Raw genomic sequence first — 27,010 nt, 5'->3', positions numbered from 1 at the left:
AAGGACGGCCTGACAGCACCTATTCCTATATCCCCCTTCCTCTTTGTGGTGGGTGATAACATAACCATGAATGTGTTAGTAAATATAAAACATTTTTTCACCAAAGCCTTTATACAGGCAGTTACAGTGCATGACAGGTCAGATGTCCAAGACCTGACTGGGCCACTGACAACTCTCGAAAATTGTTGAGTCCTAACATGGCTAATAAGCACAAGTCATAGTTTGAGGAAGGTTGAAAATATTTACTATCAGCTACAATCATACATCTTTTCACTTCACATGACACTGGTAAACAAGAGTACAAGTGATAAGACCATTTTTAGTAGCAAACATCAAGAGGGGCCTTGAATACTACTCAAAAGAAGGCAAAGAACACCCAAGTCTTTTCAGGGCGTTCTTCAATTTCTTTTGAGTAGTGTGTGTGTGTGTGTGTGTGTGTGTGTGTGTGTGTGTGTGTGTGTGTGTGTGTGTGTGTGTGTGTGTGTGTGTGTGTGTGTGTGTGTGTGTGTGTGTGTGTGTGTGTGTGTGTGTGTGTGTGTAAAGTAATTTGCAAAATCATTACACAGATTTTGACGTCAATGTGATTGTCATTGTGATGTCATGACATAGTAATAGTTTTCTGTAACTATAATCACTTCTCCCTGAAGATAAAGCTGAAACATGAAACATATATATGTATATCTCCCTTAACCCTTGCCCATAATTTTAATACTGTAGGGACGATCAGTCCACAGTTTGAACCCAGGTACTCCGTGTAACAAGAAAACACACACACCTCTAGGCGACATGACACAGATCAGCACCTTGAAAACAGCTCATAATAAAGTATTCTCAATAGAAAACACATCAACTCTCAAAAGAGAAATATACTACATCTTGGAATCATAATTTTGTCATGAATCATCCCTAACTTTCTTGAGTGCAGATTGTGATCAGATCAATCTCCTCTTCAGAGCTGTACATCGCATGCTGAGTAGAAGTAAACGATGAATCAGGGAATAAATAGCTATAACAACCCATGGTATATACACAGCACCAAAAACCATGGGCGTCTTCATTTACCACATTTACCCTCAGTAAACAGTGCAACAGAAAAAACATAACCATATTGAGCTTCACACAGCAACTGTGGGCAATCTTTTGCACAATCCTAATGGGGATATTATCATGACTCGTATCCTGTCTGCGTGGGGAGCGGAAAGTTTGTGGGCACGTCATGCCAAAGGACGTCAAAAGATGGTACTTCTTGTTACCCTGCCAGGTGCTCTGTCAGTATACTGTGTCTGAGTGGTGTGTCCATGTTAAACTGCAGCATATGGTAGTGGGTTAGCAATAAAACTGGCATCAGTTCAGACTAGTACAAGCAGCCCCACACAAGCGCAATTTACATTGTAGATATCGCTGCAATGAAAATGGTTACCATGACGTCACAATCAAATGACTTCACTAATGGCTCTGCTACTGAAGCTGTTAGCAGTACTTTTTACACTTAAGACACTGCTTATTACTGCTTGTAGGCATGAAGACAAGGTAAGTTTACCCAAATGAGAACCCCATTAATATATTGTCGTCATGACAGGTGACATAGTCAGATTGGTTTTTCAGACTTGGTTGACTGAATAGCATTGTACTCCAATGACATGGAACATTGCTGATGATACAGAATACAGATCTGACTGGTTCAGACTTGATAATTTACTAAATGACACACTGCTGTGATGGCTTGACTACTGCTGAAGCTCTAGGGATCTAGTCTTCCTCAGGATATGTGAAGATCCGGGGTAGAATAGGTCTTCAGCAACCCATGCTTGAAGTAAAAGACGAAAATGCGTGTCATAAGAGGCAACTAACAGGATCAGGCGGTCAGACTTGCTGAATTGGTTGATGCATGCGTCATCGTATCCCAATTGCATAGAAAGATGCTCATGGTATCAATCCCTGGATTGTCTGTTCCAGAGTCGATTATTTACAGACCGCCGTCATATAGCTGGAATATTGCTGAGTGCAGCATTAAACAACAAAAAAACAGGATACGTGGGCATCAGTATCCGAAATAATTGACTTCTCTGTCATTTTCCTCTACCTACCTGACTGTCTGGCAGATGATTTTAAGCCAACTTACGTATTCAGCTTTATTATAACTTCTCGTAGATTCTCAAGCAATTGATAGCATTATTTCAACTGAATCAAGACTCAAATTGGTTCTAATTTTTCACGATTTTCCAATATTTAAAATATCTGAATGAGGGCAGGTAACTTTGAAGACGGGCAAGATCTGGATTAAAATAGGTCTTCAGCAACCCATGCTTGCCGTGACTGGCGACCATGCATGTTTAAAGCGGTGACTAACGTGATCTGGTGGTCAGACTTGCTGACATAGTTGATGCATGTCATCATATCCAAATTGCATATATAGTTGCTCATGATATCAATCCCTGGATTGTCTGTTCCAGAGTCGATTATTTACAGATCGCCGTCATATGGCTGGAATATTGCTGAGGGCCGTGTTATAAACAAACTTTCAGTATGGGACTGCTTCCGTGGTGTAGTGGGTAGATCATCTTCCTGGAGAGCAGCAGGTCGGTGGTTTGATCTCTGACCGAATCATACCAAAAGATGTGCAAGATAGTACTTGTTGTGATCCTGCATGGCATTAGTAGGAATAAGGCAAGGACTGGTCGGCTCTGTGTATGATTGGGCTATCCATATTAAACTGTGGCATGGTACGTGATGTAAACCCCATTTCACCTCACCTAACCTACTTTCAGTATGGCTTTACATGTGTATTAATTATTCATGTATTGTCACGCTTAAAGCATTCCTATTATCTAAAAAATAAAGACTATTTTGTGATACAAGAGCTTTCATACGTCAATCCACTCTCGATTCTCTCCAAGGTTTATTGGGGGGATTCACAGACTATGTCATATAGTCAGGAGCACCACACCCAGTAACCTCCACAGTGTCCAGTCAAAGCATCACAACCCCCGCTACATCCTGTCCTCCTCCCAAGAGTAAGTAGCCTTTGGTCAAGAGGGGACATTCCCTGGCAGTATTCATAGCAGGATTCAGCATCAATTAACACTCCATTTCAACACAACCTGTGGTGGAGGCATGAATCACATTTTCTGATCAAAAAGTTTGGTGTCCATCTATTCTGTTTCCATCTCGGCACAGTGAAAAACCACCAGGGGTAATCTCGCAATGATAAGGATTTATCACAAGGAGTCTGACGGATCCTGCTGCGATCTAATAAATACGGCTTTGAACACGGCTATTTATAGAACAGAGGCATTACCAAATAATGTTAGCTGTTTTGCAAAATGGCACCATCTCAGACCTTATTGTGTTCAGCATCACTACATCATTCCTTGTCAAAACCTCACTGGAGGATGACCTGAATACAAAACACCATTACGTAGTGTTACTGTATGATAGCTGTGATGCATTCACTTCATGGTATTGGAGACATTATCTGAGTACGAACACTCACTTGGAAAAAAAAAATTGCAAAAGACAATCTTAGAAGTAACAGTTACTTGAAAAAGATTACCATTACTACTTGATTAGAAGGCAAACACTGAATTCATCACTCCCAAAGAACTCAGGAGATATTTACAGGGTAACCTCAGCAACTCAGCTAATAATTCGCGGACAGATTTCCATTTTCACTTATCAACCTTAATACAAAAACACAACACATTAAGTGATCACCGGTCTCCACCCTCTAGTGATGTTTACTCAACAGAAACACACACACACAAGTTAACCGTTAACATGGGAATAACTGATTGTCAATGATTAACAGAAAGATTACTATATTAAGTGATAAAATAAAAAAAGGGCAATTTCTTAACTTCAAAGATCTACATGCTTAATAAGTAAATACATAAAGATCACTGCAAACACAAGGCAGTTCTTTTTTTAAAATAGTCAATTTAAAAAATCCAGTTTTACCTTAAAGGGTAATTTTCCCAAACTTTTTTTCTGAATATCAATTTTCCCTCAGTAAAAGTCAAGTTCCCTGCCTGTCATGTGGCTTTGTAACCCTGTATATAGCAGGGATAATTCTAGGGTGGGGCCTTGTGCTTTTAGGCCCCTTATTTGAAAAAATGCCCACATTTTGAAATACAATGAGGCATTTTAACATTTAGCTGTATGGGCAAGTGTGGGTGTACCTGTGGAATATTTGAAATGTTCACATAAAGGGCCCAAAAATCCGTAGAGTGAAACCTGATAAAGAGGGTGGGATGAGGCTAAAATCTAAAGCTGGAATAGTATTAAATGCAGAGTAAACCCATACTCCCTCAGCTAATGCTGCTCTCAGCAATATTCCAGCTATATGACGGTGGTCTGTAATAATCGATTCTGGACCAGACAATCCAGTGATTGATATCATGAGCATCGACCCACGCAATTGAGATATGATGACATGCATCAACCAAGTCAGGGAGCCTGACCACCCGATCATGTAAGTCACCTCTTACGATAGTCGCCTTTTACGGTAAGCATGGGTTGCTGAAGCCCTTTCTACCCCGGATCTCCACGGGTCAGCTATATCATGACCAGCGATAGAAACTAACAGTTTTAGTCCAGTAGTCCTTATGATAATAATATAGAGCAAAACCCTTAAAAAGAGCAAATTTCTACTAGTCCTTATGATACCTTAACTATTGGGCAGTTTAGCAAGGACTATAGGACTAGTGCCAATTTCTAATGCTGACAGCCTGTAAATAATTGAGTTTGGACCAGACAAACCAGTGACTGAATTCATGAACAACAATGCATGCCATCAGGGTACAATGACACACAATCAGCCATCACTGAGCAGGACCAACCATTCCCACCTCAGTCAGTTATAATATGACAAGCATGTGATACTGGGTACCTTTCCTCCACCAGAATCCAGAAAAGGTTATTGGAAAAGAGATCATACAGGTTTTGTTTGTTTGTTTCTTTGTGTTTTTGTTTGTTTTATCACAGGTACTTGTAAATAATCAAGACAAACCAGTGCTTTACATTGAGGGGAATGTCTGAGTAACTCTCCGTCCCTTAAATATTATCCCATTATATTTAAAGAATGGAAAGTTTTGAGGATATTCACTACTTAACGATTTACGAATTCTGTTCCATTCCATAAATAAGTTGCCATATGAAACCAAGGATTCCTGCTGCACTACTGATGCCAAAGAGTGAGTGAGTATGGTTTTACGCAGCTTTTAGCAATATTCCAGCAATATCACGGCAGGGGACACCAGAAATGGGCTTCACACATTGTACCCATGTCAGGATTCAAACCCGGGTCTTCAGCGTGACGAGTGAACGCCTTAACCACTAGACTACCCAACCACCGCCTGATGCCAAAGAAGCTTTGTCATTTTTCGTTGGTAAATATTAATGTCTAGAATAATAATCATTGAGTCTGCACTAAAAATGAAAGGGTAGATTCCTTGACCACCTTATCCTCAACTGAAACTTTAATGGTTTCATATGTTTTATTAAAAATCACCTTTTCATTCCAACCTCCCCCTTATGAAACTCCCCCAACCCCATAACGTTATGTAATATCGGTCACAATGGGGTGCCAAACAATATCCCTCAATCTGTATCAGATGTATTGAAAATGTGTTTCACTATCCAATGTGAAGTAGTGATGATAACATGGAGTCTCATGGGACATCTCAAAAGCTCTATTATGCATTATGCACTGCAGGCTGCCTCAGTCAATATATTACAATACATAGTGTTCCTGTGCGCTGTGCTTCCAGTTCTGCCACTAACAATGTTTTCAGTGCTATCGACAATGCTGTATAAACCTCTTGATGTGAAAGCTTTACAATTAAGGACATTTACTTCCACCTCTAAGTCAACAAGCACCAACGTCCATCGGCAGCGTCAAACAGTAAAATGGTCGAACAAGATATATTCGTCGATTGATCCGTTGAAATACAATGCTCACAAAGAACAGCAAAACACACAATGTAATAAGTGTAGAATCGTTGGGAGATGATTGGTTGCATTCCTAGGAGAGAACTCTTTCAACCAATCAATAACAAGCTGTCCAAGGCATTGATTTCTCATCGACACTTGCCACACTGAAGAAGAAAATAATATTCTGGGGAACTGGAATATATGGCCATGTTTACACACAGGAGGAAGGAACTTGTTAATTTGATCAAATAATGAGAAGTGTTAAGTAGTGTACAATCATTAATGTCCTGAATGAGCAATTAACAATTCATTGGAATAATTGGGCTTCAACCGACTTTTACTGTGCAAGATGCTGATCACAACGCCACATCATTGTATGAAATATATCATTTGAAAATCACAGCAAATTGAAGATTTCCAGGATCAGGCAAACCAAAGACTGACTCGGAAGTAATGCACATTAGCCAGGGGTAGATTGGTCAAATCACCTAGTCCACAACACATTTCAGACTAGTAGTTCATGTAAAACAGATAGATTTTAGGAGAAATCAACTTATAAGTTCCTCAAGATTTTCACTTGTTTTGGACAAGTGGCCATGTTTATTCAAGGTAGTTGAACACCTTATCTGACTGAATGTATCAACTGCTTAGGCTTGGCAGACATTTTGGTGACTAGATTATCATGATGGTTCTGACCCAACACCCAAACAGATCCCATAACCAAAATAGTTCCTGTCATTGCTTGTCAAGTTAACACACAGTCAACCCTGATGTGTTGTCCTGGAAACTAAGGCAGCATTAATGAAAAGGATTGGCTACTGGAATCAGGGAGATATGAGATGATATACATCGCTTGGGGTGATATAACATGAAATACATCCCCTGGAGTGATATGAGATGACAAGCATTAGGGCAATATGAGGTGGTATACACTGCCTCCACGAATGATGACTTAGTATTCAGGGGATGGGATGAGGACTGTCAACTGAACTGCATTATGTGAACAGTGTTGTAACTTCCTGCACATATCAGTGTTTCATGACACCTGACACCTGACACATATTTCCATGACAACTGATTAGAACAAGTACAACCTGTGAATTAATTATTGCTTGTTGGTTATCAGTGTAGATGAGTAGTGTTGTCAGATTTCAACATGGCTGCACGACAATGTTAATTAATGTTGTCTGCTTAAAACAGTAATAGTGAACTAAGTTTGCGGATGAAATTAATAGTTTCTGTAAAACCACCACACCTTTGATATCACTTGCAGCAGACAATACTACAAACAGCATAGCACAAGGCTTTTCATTGTTGTTTGCTTGTTGTTAACCACCGCACTCAGCAATATTGCAGCTATAAGACGGCAGTCTGTAAATAATTGCATCTGGACCAGATAATCCAGTGATTGACATCATGAGCATCGATCCATGCAATTGGGATACGATCATATGCATCAACCCAAGTCAGCAAGCCTGACAACCTGATCCTGTTACGCGGATCTTACGACAGACAAAATAGTCACCTCTTACTGCAAGCATGGGTTGCTGAAGACGTATTCTGCCCTGGATCTTCACAAGTCCTTTTCATTGTAATAGGGAAGGGATATGATGTTTAATGCTATGGACAGTTATCTCACAATATTGCATTAACCTAGCAATTGGTTATTCTGTACCTAGTCAGCTATGACCCCAACTCACGACACACAAACACCCTTGACGTTTTTAGCCTGCAGATAGTTTAACCTTCAAAATCTACAGAAAAAAAAAGACGGAAGAAAATACAATGGGAGAGTTTTAAGAATGTCCACTCTTTTGACACAATTGAGGCCTATTTTTCTGATACTGATACTGATAGTTTAATACTGAGTGGCTGTTCTAATGGCATTCCGATTAAACTGAATAATCAATGATTGATTGGCAGGTCCAAATGATCAAGCAATCGAACGAGTTATATAATGAAACAAAAATGATTTTGGCCCCTATCTCAAGTTCTCAACTGTTTTAATCTTGAATAAAATAGATTACACATTCACCATATTGTGTTGGTATTTTAAACCCTTGTTTCCATATTCACGGCTTACGACCTAGTACTGGGACAAACCAAGTGATAAGGAAGGAATCCAGTGTCTTTCAAACAAACAAAAGTGCTGAAGTAAGTATTTCTGTTTGGTTTTGTATGGTGTCATCTAGTTTAATAAACTTAACATTAAAAATACAGCAAAAAGACGCTAACCGATTAATTTCGATGATCGATCGGTTGGGATGACCCAATCATCAATCATGATTTTACAACCAATTTCCAACACTAGGCTGCTCAGTGCAAACACTGGCACTTCTGAGACGGCACTGGTCTGAAAGTAGGGCTAGGATATCACCAGTTCACAGCCCAGTTTGTGGACCATGTAAACTGTCTCCTCTCTGACAGCCGAATGACGTCATTCTCTCACTGGAACACGTTAGTTTATCAAAGTCATGTCCCACTATGATAGTATCCTTAACTGTTAGGACTTACATGAACACAAAACACTACGTACATCCCAAGTATGGGGGCGGTGCCTCATTATAGGGCAGGGACAGGTAAATCGGGTACCCGGGTCGGGTTGGTCCTGAGTAGGACTCGGGTACCCACAGGAATCCCCTGGTTAGTACCGTGATATATTGTTTACAAAAATTATCTAAAATTCTATGGTTACACAACAAGTCACTAATGTTCCCATTTCTTTCTGACAATGCACCCATTCCTTCTGACTTTTATATGTTTCAATAAAGATAAAACTCCATGAGGTAAACTAAAGTGTATGCATGACCAGACCATTTTACACATAGTTCTAAATACATTTTGCCAGGCCTCGGGTAAAACCTTTCCAAATTGGACAGTCTATACCTACAACGTATCTCTACAATGGGTACCCGGGTAGGGTCTGGTAGGTAGGGTACCCGGTAAGTAAATTTAGACTCATCCCAGCCCTAGTGCCTCATGATGAAGGTGTATCAGCAACATTCAACCAGGTTGATGACGTCACGCTATTGTTGTTTTAGTTGATTCTGATCCAGGATTCACTTGCCTTTCTAACTTGAATTTAACAAGTAAAACTGCGGCAACCATAGGTCATTATGCAGAATTATAGATAAATTATACATCAACCATAACATGGTTTAAGTCGAGGAAATCACTCGAATCTGTTGATTACGAAAGTGGAATCAACTGATCCCCTTAGGGAATCAACAGATTCTCATGGTTTTCCCATTACCTTTTTGTACAGAAAGTTGAGTGTTCAACATAGTGTTATAAATATGGAGCCAGACTGTTGATCAAAGACCCGTGAAGATCCGGAGTAGAATAGGTCTTCAGCAACCCATACTTGCCGTAAAAGGCAACTGACAGGATCGGGTGTTCAGGCTAGCTGACTTGGTTGATGCATGTCATCGATCCCAATTGCGTGTGGATCGATGCTCATGATGTCAATCACTGGATTGTCTGGTTGAGACTCGATTATTTACAGACCCCCGTCATCATGGTCATATAGCTGGAATATTGCTGAGTGCAACGACAACAAACAAACAAACTGTTGGTCAAAGTCTACAGGATGCTATGTCTTCTAAGAATTAAACATTCCCCCTTAGTTATGGATCAGTGATTTTATCAGGACATTCACACAGTGTTTGAAATTAAAAAAATTGCCAGGCTGCCATCAGGACACACATACTTTAGAAGCTGGAGGCCCTGACTAAACTCTTCAGGCCCTCATTTAAAAAACGGCAGCTTATTTTGACAATAAATTGACACATAAAATTACTACAGGCCCTAAGGAACATACAAACACGAAACTACGGCCCGACACTAGATCTACCTGACACAGGCCTACAGGCAGGCGTTTACTTGGAACACTGCATTCACATGATATAGCCTTTTGCAAAGGACATTCTTCTGTATCCTCACCAAACTTGAAAAAAAACCTTAGGTCCCTTTACTATTGGGTGTACAAATTGTTAAAAAGTCTCCAGGTTAGAAGCACAGTAAGAAGTAAAGAGTATCCTGGAGTCCCTGAGTTCATCCACTACAGTATTTAAATCTACTCACCCCTAAATCATCAATTTTCAATTTTGAACACTGTGAACCACCTAGACATGCTAGACATGTCAGTTTCCTAGTAGCATGTCATTCAGTGTGGTAATGAAAATATCACCAGGTCTCCATATCAAATAGCCTGAGTTGTGAAATTAAGCCCACATCCGAGTGAGCACTGCAGATTATTTGCATATTTATGATGACCGAAAAAGATAAGTAGGCTACAATGAGATGCAATGCTTCAAAACAAGATTCCAGTCAAGGATTATGGATAACCACATTACAGACAAGCTTATTATAGTATACTGACTTGTCACAGCGAAACAATATGATTATTTGACTCAAGTTTCAGTGGAAGTACCTCCATAATTGGGGCGGTCGGGTAGCCTAGTGGTTAAAGCGTTCGCTCGTCACGCCGAAGACCCGGGTTCGATTCCCGACAAGTGTACAATGTGTGAAGCCCATTGCTGGTGTCTACACACGTCATGATAGACTTGTCATTCTACACTTGTAATGATAGACTTGTCATCATTCTACACTTGTCATCAAAGATTTGTCATCATTCTACACTCGTCATCATAGATTTGTCATTCCACACTCGTCATCATAGATTTGTCATCATTCTTCACACGTCATCATAGACTTGTCATTCTACACTCCTCATCATAGATTTGTCATCATTCTACACTCATCATCATAAATTTGTCATTCCACATTCGTCATCATAGATTGTCATCATTCTACACACGTCATCATAGACTTGTCATTCTACACTCGTCATCATAGATTTGTCATTTTACACTCAACATCATACGATAGTTCCACAATGTTTCAATTTTACAACCAGAGCATGCATGGTTCACAGACTAACGTTTAGACTGTGAAAATATAGAATTTTTGCTACAAACAAACAATTCCATTTATACTAAAAGGGGACCCAGATGTGAACCTGCTGAAATCTAGACTTGTTCATTTATAGCTTTAGCATTACAGTAAGGGCTGAGCAGAAGGGGGGAAAATTGTTCAGGGACTGCGAGTCAGACTAGCATGGCACACAGAAACTGGTTTAAACTTCAAGTGTGTGACTGCGAACATGGCAGCCATGTGTGGGAGGTGAATCCCCCACCGGCCACTCTCCGACACTGGAGCCTATTATTGACATAACTCACAAGATATATCCCTGTCATCAATTGTCATATTTGACAAGACAATAATGACTCCATGTATGCTAGTTGATACATTTGCATTGACTGCAACACTCACAAACACACTGATTAATAACAAGAGCTTTCCACGTCAGTGTAGAATTTCATGCCATTAACATGCCGGAGGGGAACTGGCCAGAGCATCACTATACAAACTTGGCACAGAACAGCACAGGCAAGGTGCAAGGGTGGAAGGTTACAAGACACAATATATGTCTGTCATGTGACCTATGGCATCGTGTATGCTTTTTCCTGTATAGAAACATGTTAGCCACTAACTAGTTTGTTTAACGCTCTCAGCAATATTCCAGTTACATGTCTAAATAATATTTGAACATACTGAAAGTGTATCATCGTTACAGGCTGTAGGCACAACTAGATAAAGTTCCAGGATGAACTTGTCCTGAATAATATGTACTCATTACTTTCAGATCAATATCTCATGATGAAGAAGTCTAATTTTGTTTGTTGTTTAACGCCGCACTCAGCAATATTCCAGCTATATGACGGCGGTCTGTAAATAATCAAGTCTGTACCAAACAATCCAGTGATTGACATCATCAGCATCAATCCACACAATTGGGATACGATGACAGGCATCAACCAAGTCAGCGAGCCTGACCACCTGATCCCGTTAGTCGCCTTTTACGTCAAGCATAGTCGCCTTTCATGGCAAGCATGGGTTGCTGAAGACCTATTCTACCCCGGATCTTCACGTCTAAGATAATCAGTGATGTTTATAAAAATCAGTGATGGCAGAAAACCTTATTAGATGAAGGAAGGATTGAATACCATTTGATTTGTCAATAGCTTGAGTACACCCCTGACTGGGTTTGATGGTACATGGAACATTGAAATATATGTGGCTTAGTCGCTTTATCTGAGAGTGAGTTGGATTTATCGCTGCTTTTAACAGTATTACAGTTATATCATGGCGTGTCAGCAAAATGTTGGATGAAAGCCCGAAGTGATGCAGGTCTCAGACATTTACCACCTTGGTGAAACCCATGAGCAAGGGTATTGTGCTGACGAACCAATCAACAGGGGGCGAGCCCACGTTTATGGCGTGACCAAGGGACACAACTCCTTCGACAACTGGACTGACGATTAGAAGTAACTGTAGTTCCAATAATCTTACTTGCATAGTTAATATAGTCTATTTGTGATACAAACTATTATCAAACAATAGATAGTATTATCAATGTGATAAACCAATATGATAAACTTGGAATACGAGGTGATAAATATGAAAATGAGGTCATCTGGAAGGAACTTCTTTTAAGAACAACTTTCCATACAGCACGTAATGCCTACTTGATAAATAAACTCACATTATACAATTTGTATTCCCAAAATAAGATATGTGGATACAGCAAAACTCGGTTAATAATCTCTATAGAGTGTAGGCCTATTTCTTATATGTAGCAACTTGCATAATATCAGTTAGTTATCGTCCTGTTGTATGTACATAAAATAGCGTTCATCTGTGGGAAACAATCAGGTCATATGTCATACAAAAATATGCCTTGTCCCAGCTAAAAGCGACAGATTATTTATGCATGGGAGCATGGCAGCCATGCCAGTAGTTGAAGCATGACGCCGGGCATGATTTGCCATATCTCTGAGTTGCATGTTAATTATTCACATATAATTATCTCCCTTATAAATACATACAACTAACCATGAGGCCACGTTGCAGTTTTGTCTACATCTCATACAGCACACATTCACAAACTTCTTCATACTCTCAAGCTTTCAGTCTAAGCCTGGCTTCATCAGGCATACTCTTTTGGTTTAGCACTACATCTCTCGAGTAATGTAACGTAGTGCTAAACGAGTAATGTAATGTAGTGCTAAATGAGTAATGTAATGTAGTGCTAAACGAGTAATGTAATGTAGTGCTAAACAGGTAATGTAATGCAGTGCTAAACAAGTAATGTAATGTAGTGCTAAACGAATAATGTAATGTAGTGCTGAACGGGTAATGCAATGTAGTGCTAAATGAATAATGTAATGTAGTGCTAAACGAATAATGTAATGTAGTGCTGAACGGGTAATGCAATGTAGTGCTAAATGAAAAATGTAATGTAGTGCTAAACGAATAATGTAATGTAATGCTAAATGAATAATGCAATGTAGTGCTAAATGGGTAATGTAACAAAGTGCTAAACGAGTAATGTAATGTAGTGCTAAACGAGTAATGTAATGTAGTGCTAAACAAGTAATGTAATGTAGTGCTGAATGGGTAATGTAATGTAGTGCTAAACGGGTTATGTAAAGGTGTGCTAAACAGGTTATGAAATGTAGTGCTAAATGAGTAACATAACATCGTGCAAAACAAGTTATGTAATGTAGTAACAAGCCTGGACCAGACAATCTAGAGATTGAGATCAGCAGCATCGACCCAAGCAATTGGGATATGATGACATTCATCAAGCAAATCAGTGAGCCTGACCACCCGATCCCTTTAGTCACCTCTTACGACAAGCATAGTCACCTTTTACAGCAAGCATGGGTTGCTGAAGACCTATTCTACCCCGGATCTTCATGGGTCTGATACAAAGATCAAATTCTACTTACTACGTGATGTAATGTAGTGCTAAACGAGTAATGTAATGTTGTGCTAAACCATAAGAGTATGCCTCACTCAGATGAAGGCCGGGTCAAGGCCGAAAGCTTGGGATTATGTATACACTCTGGTGTTGGTTAAATCTTTAAAGACGGTTCAGAGGTGGAACATTCAGGAAAGTCAACACCAATTACTCATGAAAGTGTGTGAGTGGATGATTGTTTTTAACGCAGCTATCAGCAGTTTTGGCAGCCACATCACATAGTAGAGTCAAACTAGTGGTTGATATTATGAGCAATGTCTCACAGTGTCGTGGTAAGATGACATGCAATCAAACATTTTAAACTGAGTTGACCATCTGTTCCAATTTAGTAGCCTCTTGTAAAATGCAGGTGCAGTTTACGGTCACACAATCATGATATACTACTATCCTCTGCCAGCTTACTATTCAGGTATGGAAATCTGCACTAGCCCTGATCAGTTTGGTTAATCTTAAAGGAATCCTAAGCCTAGTAGAACTTCAAACATTTGGGGGTTGGGGGTATCGCTTTATTTTATCTGTATTCCATCCCTGCTACAGCATAAAGACAATAAATGAAGTGGCCTGTCACCAATAGCAATGGGTACTGTGCATCATAAACATGGCTGGCAGTAAATCTTTGTCCAAGTCCACGTTTCCACTTGACAATAAATTGATCAAATGACTAGTTTCATTTCCACATTTTTAACAAACAACAGCCATAACTACTGGTATGTTATATACAATCATTATATTAAATGTCCCATTTGTGGTTCATGTGATTAATACCCCTGAAAAGAATCATTGTGTTCAGTCGAGATATTATTTAAGAAATAATTTTCATATTGTGTTGGGAGTTTGAACACTTTGAACCGTTAATGTAATCATATAAATGCTGGGGCTTGATTATCTTAAAGTTACAGACAAATTACTGGCTCCAGGATCTAGGATTTTGTTTGTTTGTTGTTTAACGCCACACTTAGCAATATTCCAGCTATATGACGGAGGTCTGTAAATAATCGAGTCTGGACCTGACAATCCAGCGATTGACATGAGCATTGATCCATGCAATTGGGACACAATGACATGCTTCAACAAAGTCAGCGAGCCTGACCATCCTATCCCGTAGGTCGCCTCTTACGACAAGCATAGTCGCCTTTTACAGCAAGCTTTGGTTACTGAAGACCTATTCTATCTTGTATCTTCAAGGGTCCAGTCCCGAATTGAGTTGGCCTATGGCGCAGTTGGTAAGGCGTAAGAAGAAGGGGAGGGGCATTCCCTCTTGATCTGCCACTGTGGCTTGTTACCATGGTTACTATCACTGAGCAGCAAATACATCTTTCCATGCTGCTAAATTTAATGGATTTCTTTCTATACTTGTTACTCTGTATGAGATTAAAGATAGGTACCTTACAATCCACCTTCCTGTTCACAATCGATTTAAAAAATAACCACTGCAACATACCAAACTTTTACACATATATTCAAAAATGTTTATCATGGCAAAATGTAAATATGATTGCTCATAAAATGTCTAGTGAAGCTGATGATCTGCAGCAGAGCTTGCAGCAGGGCAGATGTTTGTGGCATTGAATTTAGCTACCTCTGACACGGAACACAGCTGTGCAATGGCTGTCATCACATTTGCATCTAAAATGTGGAGAACTAGTTACATTAGCTAGATATGAAGCCAACCACTCTTATAATGTGTTTATTCAGTTATCATTCTATTGTGATTGTGTGTGATAAGAAGAATTAATGGAAACATCCCAACATCATACAGGTCAATATATTGCAATTTACAAAGAACAAAGGTAATGCATTTGCTTAATTGTGATGTTACCCCAGTCAGCAGTAGCAGTGTTCTAACTGGCTTTTGAAACTCTACAAATTATTAGTCCCCTCCCAATTTTTGGTAAAACCCACCTTTCAACAAATAAAAAAAACACAAAAAAAAACCACATGAAAATTACATGGTTTTAATTCTTTCAACATCAGACTGCCTCCGTGGTCTTGTGGTAGAGCGTCCGCCCGGAGAGCGGAAGGTCCAGGGTTTGATCCCGGGACGCGTCATACAAAAAGACGTTAAAAGATTGTACTTGTTGTTACCCTGTCTGGCGCTCGGCATTAAGGGGCTAAAACAAGGACTGGTCGGCTCGGAGTCAGTATACTGTGTCTGAGTGGGGTATTAATGTTAAAACTGCGGCATGGTATCTCAGTGAGCTAGCACTATAAATCGGCATCAGTCCGGACTAGTACAAGCAGCCACACACACACATACACGTGCATGCACGTCGCTATATAAGTGCAATAATCTTGGACGCGACGTTAAACCCAATTTCACCTCACCTCACTCTTTCAACATCATGTTCAATTGCAATGACGTCATCTCTGAAGTAACGATTTTCACATCATTCACACAGGGGTCAGTCTCAATTTTTTCCTTTTTTTTGTGAATAGTTCAAGTCTAAATTGCTACAAATATATATTTAACCTCAAAGCAAAGCAAAATGTTATTTCCTTGCACTACAAATAGACAATGGGAAACCCTGATGGTAACAGACTACCTGAGTTCGTTCTAAAAATGTACTTATTTGAATATAGCTAATGTTTTGTTCAACAAGAAAATAAGTCTTTGAAAGGCATTTAGAAGTGATACATATGAGGAAGAGAATTTATGGATGTCAACTTGCTTATTATGAGGAACACAACGTTTCGGAGTATATGCTTACTCACCTGATGAAGATGAGGTGAGTCGAAATGGGGTTTAACGTCGCGTCCAAGGTTATTGCACTTATATAGCGACGTGCATGCACGTGTGTGTGTGTTTATGTGGCTGCTTGTACTTGTACGGTCTGATGCCGATTTATAGTGCTAGCTCACTGAGATACCATGCTGCAGTTGAACATGAATTCCCCACTCAGACACAGTATACTGACTCCGAGCCGACCAGTCCTTGTGATAGCCCCTAAATGCCGAGCGCCAGACAGGGTAACAACAAGTACCATCGAAGCCCGGACCTTCTGCCCCCCCGGGCGGACGCTCTACCACTAGACCTGATGAAGGAGTAAGCATATACCCTGAGACGTTGTGTTCCTCATAATAAACAAGTTGACATCCATAAATTCTCTTCCAAACAAGAAAATACTTTATTTGCTGGCACACTGGGACTAGTAGTCACATGAATTACTAGTCCAGGCCTAATTTTATAGGTAAAAAACTGGTAATTAGCAGTAAACTGGAACAGTGAATAGTCCAGTTGCACCACAGCAACCTGTAAATAATTCAGTCTGTTGTTAATATGATGAGCACCAATGTCCCCTGTTGTCTGGGAACGATGACATGCAATCAATCAAGTAACAGAATGTGACAACCTGATCCAATTTAGTCTTCTCTTAGGACAAGAAATTTAGTGCTGGGGACCTATTCTAACGCATGTCCTCAAAGGGGACACCTTGGCGGTCAACAATTAAAGTATCATATACTTTGGCCATTCAGAACATCCAATCCCCAGTTATCCCTGACATATTGACAAGAATTAAGAACCAAGGTCCCATTCCACTAAGCGACTGTAGCACTAAGATGATTGTAACTCCCATACATTGACATAGATTTACTGCAATCATAGCGGTAAGATCGTTTTGTGGTATGGGACCGAGGGGCTTATTATGAGTGCCCCTAGTAGCCCAGCTGCTAGTTCCACAAAGTGATTGTAGTGCTACAACTGTCGTAAGTCTACATTAAAGTAATACCATTGAAGTTACGATCACCTTAGAGCTACGATCGCTTTGTGGAACAGGGCCCAGGAGTTGAAATGAGTTCTAACATTCAAGGCGATCAAGTATACCAACCAGTCCTGGTCTTATGCCCTTAATGCCAAGCGCCAGGCAGGGCCACAACAAGTATCCTTTTTTCAAATTCTTTCGGAATGATGCACCCTTGGGTTGAAACACAGACGTTCTGCTATCTGGGCAGAACCCCTATCCAGAACCTTGCCTTGCATTATAACTTGAACTGCTTATATACATGATTAATTTACATGGTATATACAGAAATGGAAAATAAAAAATCGTGAAAATGAAAAAGAAAGGGGGGAAAGTGCCCGATACAGGAGAGGTAACAGCATGGATATCAATAGGGTTGGCATATTGGCACATAAACCATTTAAGAATTGACCTTCACTTTGTGTGAGTTCATTGGATTATGAACCTTCATAGAGTGAGGGCCAAACTGTATGAACGTCAGAGCTTGCGACGACGTTCATATAATGTTTGGCCCTCACTCTATGAAGGTTCATACTCCAATGAACTCACACAAAGTGAAAGTCAATTCTTATAATTTTTTATCACAATTTCTTACCTCAAAGGATGTAGGCCAAGATCTAAACACAATTTTATTTAGTACGTGTGACTTCATGTTTACACTGACAGCCAAACAGCAACCAGCTATATCGCGGAATAAAATAGTTCCCCAAAAAGAGAGGTGACATGAGCGAATGGATGCAGAACTTGCTCTTCAGAAACATCTAACGCAACACATCACATGTGTTCATATAATATCCCCATTAGATGAGAAAGGTCTGTAATGAACTACCTCAGTAAGTCAGTCACAATGACAGCGCGTCGTAATACATTTACATCAAGTACAAGACGTCAAAATGGCCGACACGATAAACGTGACGGGAGGATTTCCGAAGTTGTTAATGAACCTGTGGCGGTTACATGTGTTAGTCATCACTGATCAACTAACTGATTATTAAAAGGTGATTAAAGATGCGTCAAACAGACACCAAGGTAAATTCGTAGATTGCTGGAGACGGTCACTGTCAGCCTAGACACAGATCGAGTCGATACTGATGATAGTTTGGATGTGCATTTTTTCGTTTGTTCATTAGGATGGGCCGTAGCAAGGAAATTCGTAAACAATCATGCAGTCAAGCTCTCTTACGTTTTTCAATGTATACTGAATAGCTGAGACCAAGATTAAAGGTTCTAAATGATCAGAAATAATGCTTATGTATGTTTTTGTGCTAGGTAATGCCCAGGGGTTTCCCCAGGAATGTGGAAGAAGTCCGTCAGTGTTTACGTCATTTCAAGAACACGGTCTCGTGAAAAACGTATGAACGTCAAATTGTGTCGTTCATACACTTATGAACGTCAATTTCGCGGTCATGTGACCGAGCCGTATATCGTGTAAACGTCAAATTAAAAAATTATATGGAGAGCTGTACTGCAGTGCATATTACAATATCAGGGTCCAAATTATATAATGTAGTTCCAGTGGTGCTTCTATATTCAATAATCCAGACTTCAGAATGTGAAATGGGTAGTATTGATAAACAAGACTACCTATTTTGTCATCAATATGGTATGTTTACGTAAACAGCCTGAAGGGTGCACTGTTTACGTGGTTCAAATAGGAACTCCATCCAAATAACTCAGCATGATAGATATAATTTTTATAACTATACATTAATTCTTGTGTGACTGTATTGGAAAATATCAGTATGCAAGGATTGTCATGTGATAGTGTATTGCTGACGGCCATATTGCAACATACTGGAATACCAGTTATATTGCACACCCCTAGATATCAAATGGTTATTTATTTAAGTATGGAACTGGGCAACATTTCATCTTCTTTTCACATAACAAATTCTTCTTGCAATCTGAAAGTCTAAATTCATCTTCATTAATGTTTTTTACAAACTTAATAATTATTATCTATGACACCATTTAACAAATAAGCTGAGGGCATTTTTTAGGAACAATGAGGGGCCATTAAAAATATATATAATCAGTTTGTTATGACTTTACAAAACAAACACAGGAGCCATGACTGGCCTCACAACAAGTTAATTAGAGCAGAAAATATCGAGCAGACAAACTGCAAATAAGCATGAACATGCCATGGTAAAATAATCACGAGATTTTAATCTGCCAGACTTTGATTTTTTTCATTTTTCACCATGATGGCCAAATGATGTCACATGCCTCATACTGTGATGGTGATTCAATAATACACACAAAAAATAAAAATAATGTCACTCAACGTGCTTAAAAAAACCATCGATTCATTTTCGCTGATTTTAGTTAAACTGTTCCAGATGCTGTTTTCCAACAGACATCAAATATCCAAATAAGATAGTTGTGTACAGGCAAGGTAGAAAATGATCCTACTGGAGATAAGAATGCTTTTGTTTCATTAACTATTCAGAGATGAAACGCGTACTGAGAACATCAGCCTTTAGTGCAGGTGTTTCTCAAGTCTTCATTCACTTCAGGGGCGGTCGGGTAGCCTAGTGGTTACAGTGTTCCTTGGTCACGCCGATGGCCCGGGTTTTGATTCCTGACATAATCACAATGTTTGAAGCCCATTTCTGGTGTCCCCCGCTGTGATATTGCTGGAATATTGCTGGAATATTGCTAAAAGCGGCGTAAAACCAAACTCACTCACTCACTCATTTACTACAGTATTTATCCACTCAATGTACACAAAACGTAACCCCCTCATGCCTTAGGGATGCAACTCTGTGCAGCGAATTACCAGTCGATGGCTAGTCCACTTGTAACCCCCTCATGCCTAAGGGATGCAACTCTGCGCAGCGAATTACTAGTTGATGACTAGCCCACTTGTACCCCCTCTTGCCTAAGGGATGCAACTCTGCGCAGCGAATTACTAGTCGATGACTAGTCCACTCATAACCCCCTTATGCCTAAGGGATGCAACTCTGCGCAGCGAATTACTAGTCGATGACTAGTCCACTCGTACCCCCTCATGCGTTGGTTGCTCAGGACCTTTATCTCATAATGACCAAGACACATTCTAGAGACACCTTTGCCCTAGCCTGATTAGATAAAACAGATATAACCTTTCACCTGGTCTTACTTGAAGCAACTAGGGCCGAAAGTAAATTTTAATGCAAAGCAAGATATTTCTACCAATAATCATAGCGAATGAGTTGGGGTGGACACAGCGTGGAATATCATTCCAGTTTAATAACAGCCTGTCAACTTAGTAGGAAAGCCCAAAATATTGTACAGCCTGTGCCAGACACATTTCAGTTCAATACCCTGAACTTGCCCCAGATCTTAGTGTTGGAATGGACAATTAATAGCAAAATTTTACTAGTTTGGGGCTTCAGACTAGAGGCCAAAGTCACAGACTGAATGTAGATTACAGATGCATTCAACTTTGGTACACCTTGAGACTTCGATCATTGGTATGGTGCTGATAGACCATGGGCCATACTAGGGGGTAAACCTGTCTGGATCCTGAAAGAGCAAAGGTATGCAACTCTGCACTACCTCAGTGCCTCTGGGCAAACAGTGCACCCAGCCCACTTCTTAATTAATAATAGCCCATCATATATACGATCATAGAGATATCATCAGGTAATAGACGAAAGGCTAAGTTAATCATGGGAGAACTCCACTTAACACATCAATATGAACAACTCATGAAAACCTGCTTTTCCTAGTAATTGTTTTTGTTTTGGAACTTATAGAGTATCCTATAATAATCAGGTGTATATCTCATTCAAGAACAAAAATACAAAGTCATCCATATCTGCTACTTACCTTGTTTACAATGGAAAACACATACTATATTCGACGTAATAAGCGCCCAGGGCGCTCTCAAAATTAGAAATAGGGGGCTCTTATTAGAATATTATTTTGGTGAAAGATAAATTTCGTGGTTTATGCTGACAGCCTGAAATGATTATGTACGACGGATATATGTTTCAAGAATTTAATTGCCCATAATTAAAGGTGCATATAACACACGAGTGCGTAATATACGCGAATAAATAAGTCTTGTGTACATTAATCAATCGCAAGGTGTGCTAATTGGGATTGTTCACTAGCCAATATATAGCAAATATCGCTATGGGCGCTTATTACAGCGGGGCGCTTATTACGTCGAATACAGTATTTTTAACTTATGTGATTATAGACACCAGTCCTAAATTGCCGAAATTTGAGTAAATTTATTGAGAAATATTCAAAGGTTTAACCAATTTGACACAGGAAACAAACCCTACACTCACATGAAACTGCTGTCTTGGAATCACAGAAAATAAGGAAAAGACACTTTTGTATACAAAGTCACCCAAAGAAATACTGAAAGGTTTATGGGTTATTCTGTGGAAATCAGAGAGTATGGTTTTATGCCGCTTTTTGCAACATCATGGCATTGGACGTTACAATGGACTCCACACATTGAACCCACTGTGCTCTGGAAACGAACTATATGTCATCTGAATAGAAGTCTCTAGTTTCCTTGGAAACACAACACATATTAAAAATTCCTAACTTGCATTCAATATGCACCAGTTCAATATGTAAATAATGTGTTCACAATGTTTCACAAAGAAGTATTGATCGTTTGGGAAAGGGAAAATAAATATTTATATATACAAATGAAACAAGGGCCTTGACACTATACAATAGCAATTCTCAATGGTGGTTTTCAAACTTGATAACAGTCATCACTTAACGTTAGCATGTATTCAATATGTCATCTGTAGTAGCTTCTGAGGGAAATGCTTCTGTAAAATACCAATTCTTGAAGGTGGTGTTCAAACTTGAAACATTTTCATCACTTGATTGAATGATTGAATGATTGAATGAATGATTGAATGATTGATTGAGTATGGTTTTACGCAGTTTTTATCAATATTCCAGCAATATCACAACTGGAACACCAGAAATGGGCTTCACACATTGTACTGATATGGGGAATTGAACCCGGGCCTTCGGTGTGACGGGCAACCGCTATAACCACTAGACTACCCCGCCATCCCTTTCATCACTTGATGCATTCAAAATGTGTGTTTTTTAAGGAAACATGTCCCTATTGGCAGTAATGTGCACCATATGTATATACAAATTATCAAGCTCCTCACATCGAGAGTCCCTAGGGTTTGAGCTCTCCATATTATCAATGCCACAACAATGCTTGGGGTTGAGCTCGCAACCAGTTGACCCTTATGTTTGCAAACAAATGATGACTGCGGTGACGCCGAATACTCTTACCCCAGCTAAATTATTTTCTTTGTTTGTTAATTTGAATTTCTATTTCATTTTAACTATCCTGTAATTGGTAGATCTAGTAAGGATATAAGAGGAAAGTTGGGTGATTTTCCATTAGTCTGCAATCTCGAATCAATCTGATTAAACAAACAAAAAGGTAAATTCATTTTCGAAATCTTGTCACTTGTAAACATTTTTAAAAATTCAATATGAAGGCATTCCCAAAGACAAACACAAAAATGAAAAATTTGAAATTCTTGTAATGGCCACTTCCACACTGACAGCAGCGATGTTACCAAGAGGGTAATGAGGTGAGGTGAAATGGGGTTTAACGTCGCGTCCAAGATTATTGCACTTACATAGCGCGAGCATGTACGTGTGTGTGTTTGTGTGGCTGCTTGTACTAGTCCGGACTGATGCCGATTTATATTGCTAGCTCACTGAGATACCATGCCGCAGTTTAACATGAATACCTCACTCAGACACAGTATACTGACTCCGAGCCGACCAGTCCTTGTTTTAGCCCCTTCATGCCGAGCGCCAGACAGGTTAACAACAAGTACCATCTTTTAACGTCTTTTGGTAACTTGACAACTTGACAACCTAGTCATCACATAATGATGGATTAGAAATGGGGTGCTTTCAAGAAAACTTGTCCCTATTGGCAGTAATGTGCATCAAAGACAAAAGATCAAACAGGGGACACAACCCTGTAAAATATGAATTCTCTATGGAAGTTTTCAAACTTGATAACATTGTCTTCACTTAATGATGTGTTTGAAATGTCATCTATAGAGGTTTCTGAGAAAACTTGTCCTTGGTGGCAATGTTTTCATCTAGATCCATGTCATATACCTTAATCATCTTTGCATCCTCCTGGTATCAATCACAGTTTTGAAAAACATTATTGATGTCAGGCTGATGAAGCCCAATTCTACATCACCCATCCCACATAGTGGCGGGTGCATATGGTGCTATTTGCTAATATATTGACTAGTGAACAATCCCAATTAGCATCCCTTCCGATTGATCAATGTACACAAGATTTATTTATTCGCATATAATACGCAATTGTGTGATATATGCACCCTTTATTATGGGCAATTGAATTCTGGCAAACTATATCTGTCGTACATAAACACTTCAGGCTGTCAGCATAAACCACAAAATTTATCTTTCAACTCTGTTTTTTTCACCAAAATATTATTCTAATAAGAGCCCCCTATTTCTAATTTTGAGAGCACCCTGGGCGCTTATTACATCGAATACGGTAGCTGGAATATTGATGAGTGCTAAGTCAAGCCACAGAGGCATATCACAAAATAGTTATGTGTGTACTCTTACATTACAATCATAATTTGAGAAGAAGAACCTAATAAGGAATAAGAATTCACACAGACTAAGTTTCAACTTACAGAAACTTACTTGACTCATCACGTTACCTAACAAAAAGATTTAATTGGCAGGGATTTTCCTGCCATTCCCCTGAATATTTACACACCTATCATAAAACACCCTGGAATTTTCCACTTGAGAGGGAGAAACCACCAAAACAAAACTTTGGGGAAGTGCTAATATTCGCATGTTTAAGGTTACCGTCCAGCAGTGAGGTCAGTGAAGGGACAGGTACAAGTAGTTTTCTGGCCAACTAGAATCGTATTGTACAGACTATGATTCCACAGTGACACTTGTTAAAGAAGGATGATGTACATAAATAATTAAACTTGTTTAGACCTATGCCATATTTATTCATGCTTCACTGACTTTAACCATTAACTGTACTGATTGATCAAAATATAAGAGCTCCCTTCAACCTGAACAATGAGAACACACAACGGTATCCTGGAAAAGAAACTGGTTTCAGTGATTGAAAAGGCGTGTTTCATCATCATTAACTGCATCTGCCCTGTTGAGATACTTCAAACACAACCTATGCGGGTTATTGACACAATATGCAAGTCATGTTTACTTTCCCGTCTTCATTACTGACTACATAGTTCTATGGTGATGATAAATGCCATAACCACACGGGTACTGATGGCACGGCTGAAATATGGCGACACCCGTGTCACCCAGTTCTGGTGTTACTATTAATACTAGTTGCTTGTACTGTGTGTCATTTCAAGCCTTTCGGGATTCACTCCTCTACAACAACATTGACAACATGCACTACATCTCAAGATGTTTTTGCTTTGTTAATTATCATCAGCCAGGGGTGTATACCCTAAATAACACTAACACTTCGTTTCTGTTCACCTGGTGCGTTCGCTTGTCACGCCCAACTTGTGCTATGTTGATCTGCTGGCTACAGGTTGAAAACGCATCCATTGCTAACCCAGCCTATCAAACTATGCTACAGATTTGAGACTGTTTCGTCAGTAGACTTACCTTCTGGGCCGACGCGTTGAAAGCCTCCATCTCCTTTATTTGAAGCCATTATTTTCTTCTTGGTTGTACAGACTGTAGAGATACTATGTCCGCTCTCAAACGAGTCGCTTACAATTTATGGAACAGTCGACTGTGTCACGAGTGTGTGAGCCCCCGAGTTGTTGCTCAATAGTCTGGGAGAGACCCGTGTCGATTTCGATAACTTAGCGACTCACTGACATAAGATTACTGACACGCGGTCCAGCTTACAAACGCAGGGCCAGGAATAGCAATAGCAGTCAAAACATGGACGCAAATTGGAGATAATTGTGTTTGATCAACAAGACAAACGCACCAAAAACTGTTGATACGACCCCCGTTTTGACGTCACGAAGCGATAACAAGCACGTGACCCTGAGATATAGTTAGCATGGGATATTTCCACATGACGTCACATGACCTCATATTGGCCGAGAAGTAAGTGTAAATAAACAACTACAAATATTTGATATACTGTTTTGATTATCTGAGTGCAATGACAGATATATGGCGATGTTTCGCAATCACAATGTTTAGTTTAACAAGGCACAATATGCAAAGTAAATACGACGCTGACAACGACTGTGCACAGCGATTCACTCAGGTTATTTGCAGAAGCAGCCCGGTGATTCCTGATTATTGGGTTGACATTAATGGTCGAATCCATTCTAGATAGGAGTGTATGGCTGCAGACCATCTTGGCTTTGTATCGACCGGTGTGTGTACATCACACATTTAGTAAACTTCATTCATGTCGAACCGCGTTAGTCCTGAACTCGAGGACATTAGCGACGTGAGCGACACAACATCCCCGCCGAACAAGAATACCGTCATCGAGAGTGATACAGCTAAACTTATGTCATCGTCGGCACAGGTCCATGCTATTGAAATGAGTTCCAGACCAAAGACTGCAAAGAGCGATGACTTTGTTATTGGAGGTAAGAGACTGTATAATCATTTACGAGCTGCCTTAACTACAGTTGTAAGCATGGTCGCTACCTTGGAAGCAGAGCTGGGTGCGAGTGACAGGGGAACTGGGGATGGCCGCGGAATTATCTGACCTTAGGGGGGGAGGGGGCTATGTGCTCATATTAGATCCGATAATTTATCACGATAGTGGACAGATGTCAGAAAGGGGGTTGAATAGGGGCTTGTTTCGGTTAATCTCTTGTGAATCCCATATGACAGTTTACTTATATTAATCAATCATTTTGAGGATCAATTATTTTGTATTCTTTTTTTAACAGATCATGAACGCACCTGTTTCACGATATTATTACGTATTTCTATACAATTGTCAAGCAACTTATTTCATCATTGCAGCATACACATATTTTGAAGACTCTCAAGCTTCTCATTTCTCGTGTACTTTCAATGCTTTATTGGCGGGTCATTTAACCAGGTATAATCATTGATTTAAGAATTGCATGTTAATTATATGCACTCCTAAGCCCAAATATGGAATACAGTTAACAATTTACTCAGACACCAATAGGCGACACTGTCACACCAAATTCGTAATGAACTTTACTTAATACCCTAATTCAACTCCATATGACTTACACCGGGTGACTGAACGGGTGGATTTTGTTCAAACTTTGCCAGTTGTGCCTTGTTCCACAATACCGACTAATGACTTCGCATTTTCCTGAATGCAGCATGTACCATGGAGTCGCCTATCTTCAAGACTGTGTCTTTTTCACAAATGTAAGGGTGTGGCGTGGGGGGAGAGTAGGGGAGACATGGGATTTCTTTGAAAGCAATAAGCGGCCAT

At 39.7% G+C, this 27,010-nt stretch overlaps 2 protein-coding genes across 4 annotated transcripts in view; one reads left to right on the top strand and one right to left on the bottom strand.

Moving 5' to 3' along the window:
• LOC139459798 (mechanosensory protein 2-like) overlaps positions 1-25,541 on the bottom strand; it is a 96,532-nt gene extending 70,991 nt beyond the window's left edge. Inside the window, exon 1 of one of the 3 annotated variants that reach the window (XM_071241470.1) lies at positions 25,219-25,541. In XM_071241470.1, coding sequence (XP_071097571.1) covers positions 25,219-25,267 — 49 coding nt within the window. In that variant the 5' untranslated portion in view covers positions 25,268-25,541. The remainder of the gene's footprint in view (positions 1-25,218) is intronic. The other 2 variants (XM_071241474.1, XM_071241472.1) reach the window with 2 other exon arrangements.
• Positions 25,542-25,873: 332 nt separating this feature from the next.
• LOC139459797 (band 7 protein AGAP004871-like) overlaps positions 25,874-27,010 on the top strand; it is a 120,568-nt gene continuing 119,431 nt past the window's right edge. Inside the window, exon 1 of the mRNA XM_071241467.1 lies at positions 25,874-26,174. Within this exon, the coding sequence (XP_071097568.1) occupies positions 25,988-26,174 (187 nt within the window). The 5' untranslated portion in view covers positions 25,874-25,987. The remainder of the gene's footprint in view (positions 26,175-27,010) is intronic.

This window comes from Haliotis cracherodii, unplaced genomic scaffold (genome assembly GCF_022045235.1).
Source record: "Haliotis cracherodii isolate W230 unplaced genomic scaffold, xgHalCrac1.p SCAF_13, whole genome shotgun sequence".
NCBI lineage: Eukaryota > Metazoa > Mollusca > Gastropoda > Lepetellida > Haliotidae > Haliotis > Haliotis cracherodii.
The sequence above is the reverse complement of the archived record's forward strand: the minus strand, read 5'-3'. Positions and strand labels throughout refer to the sequence as shown.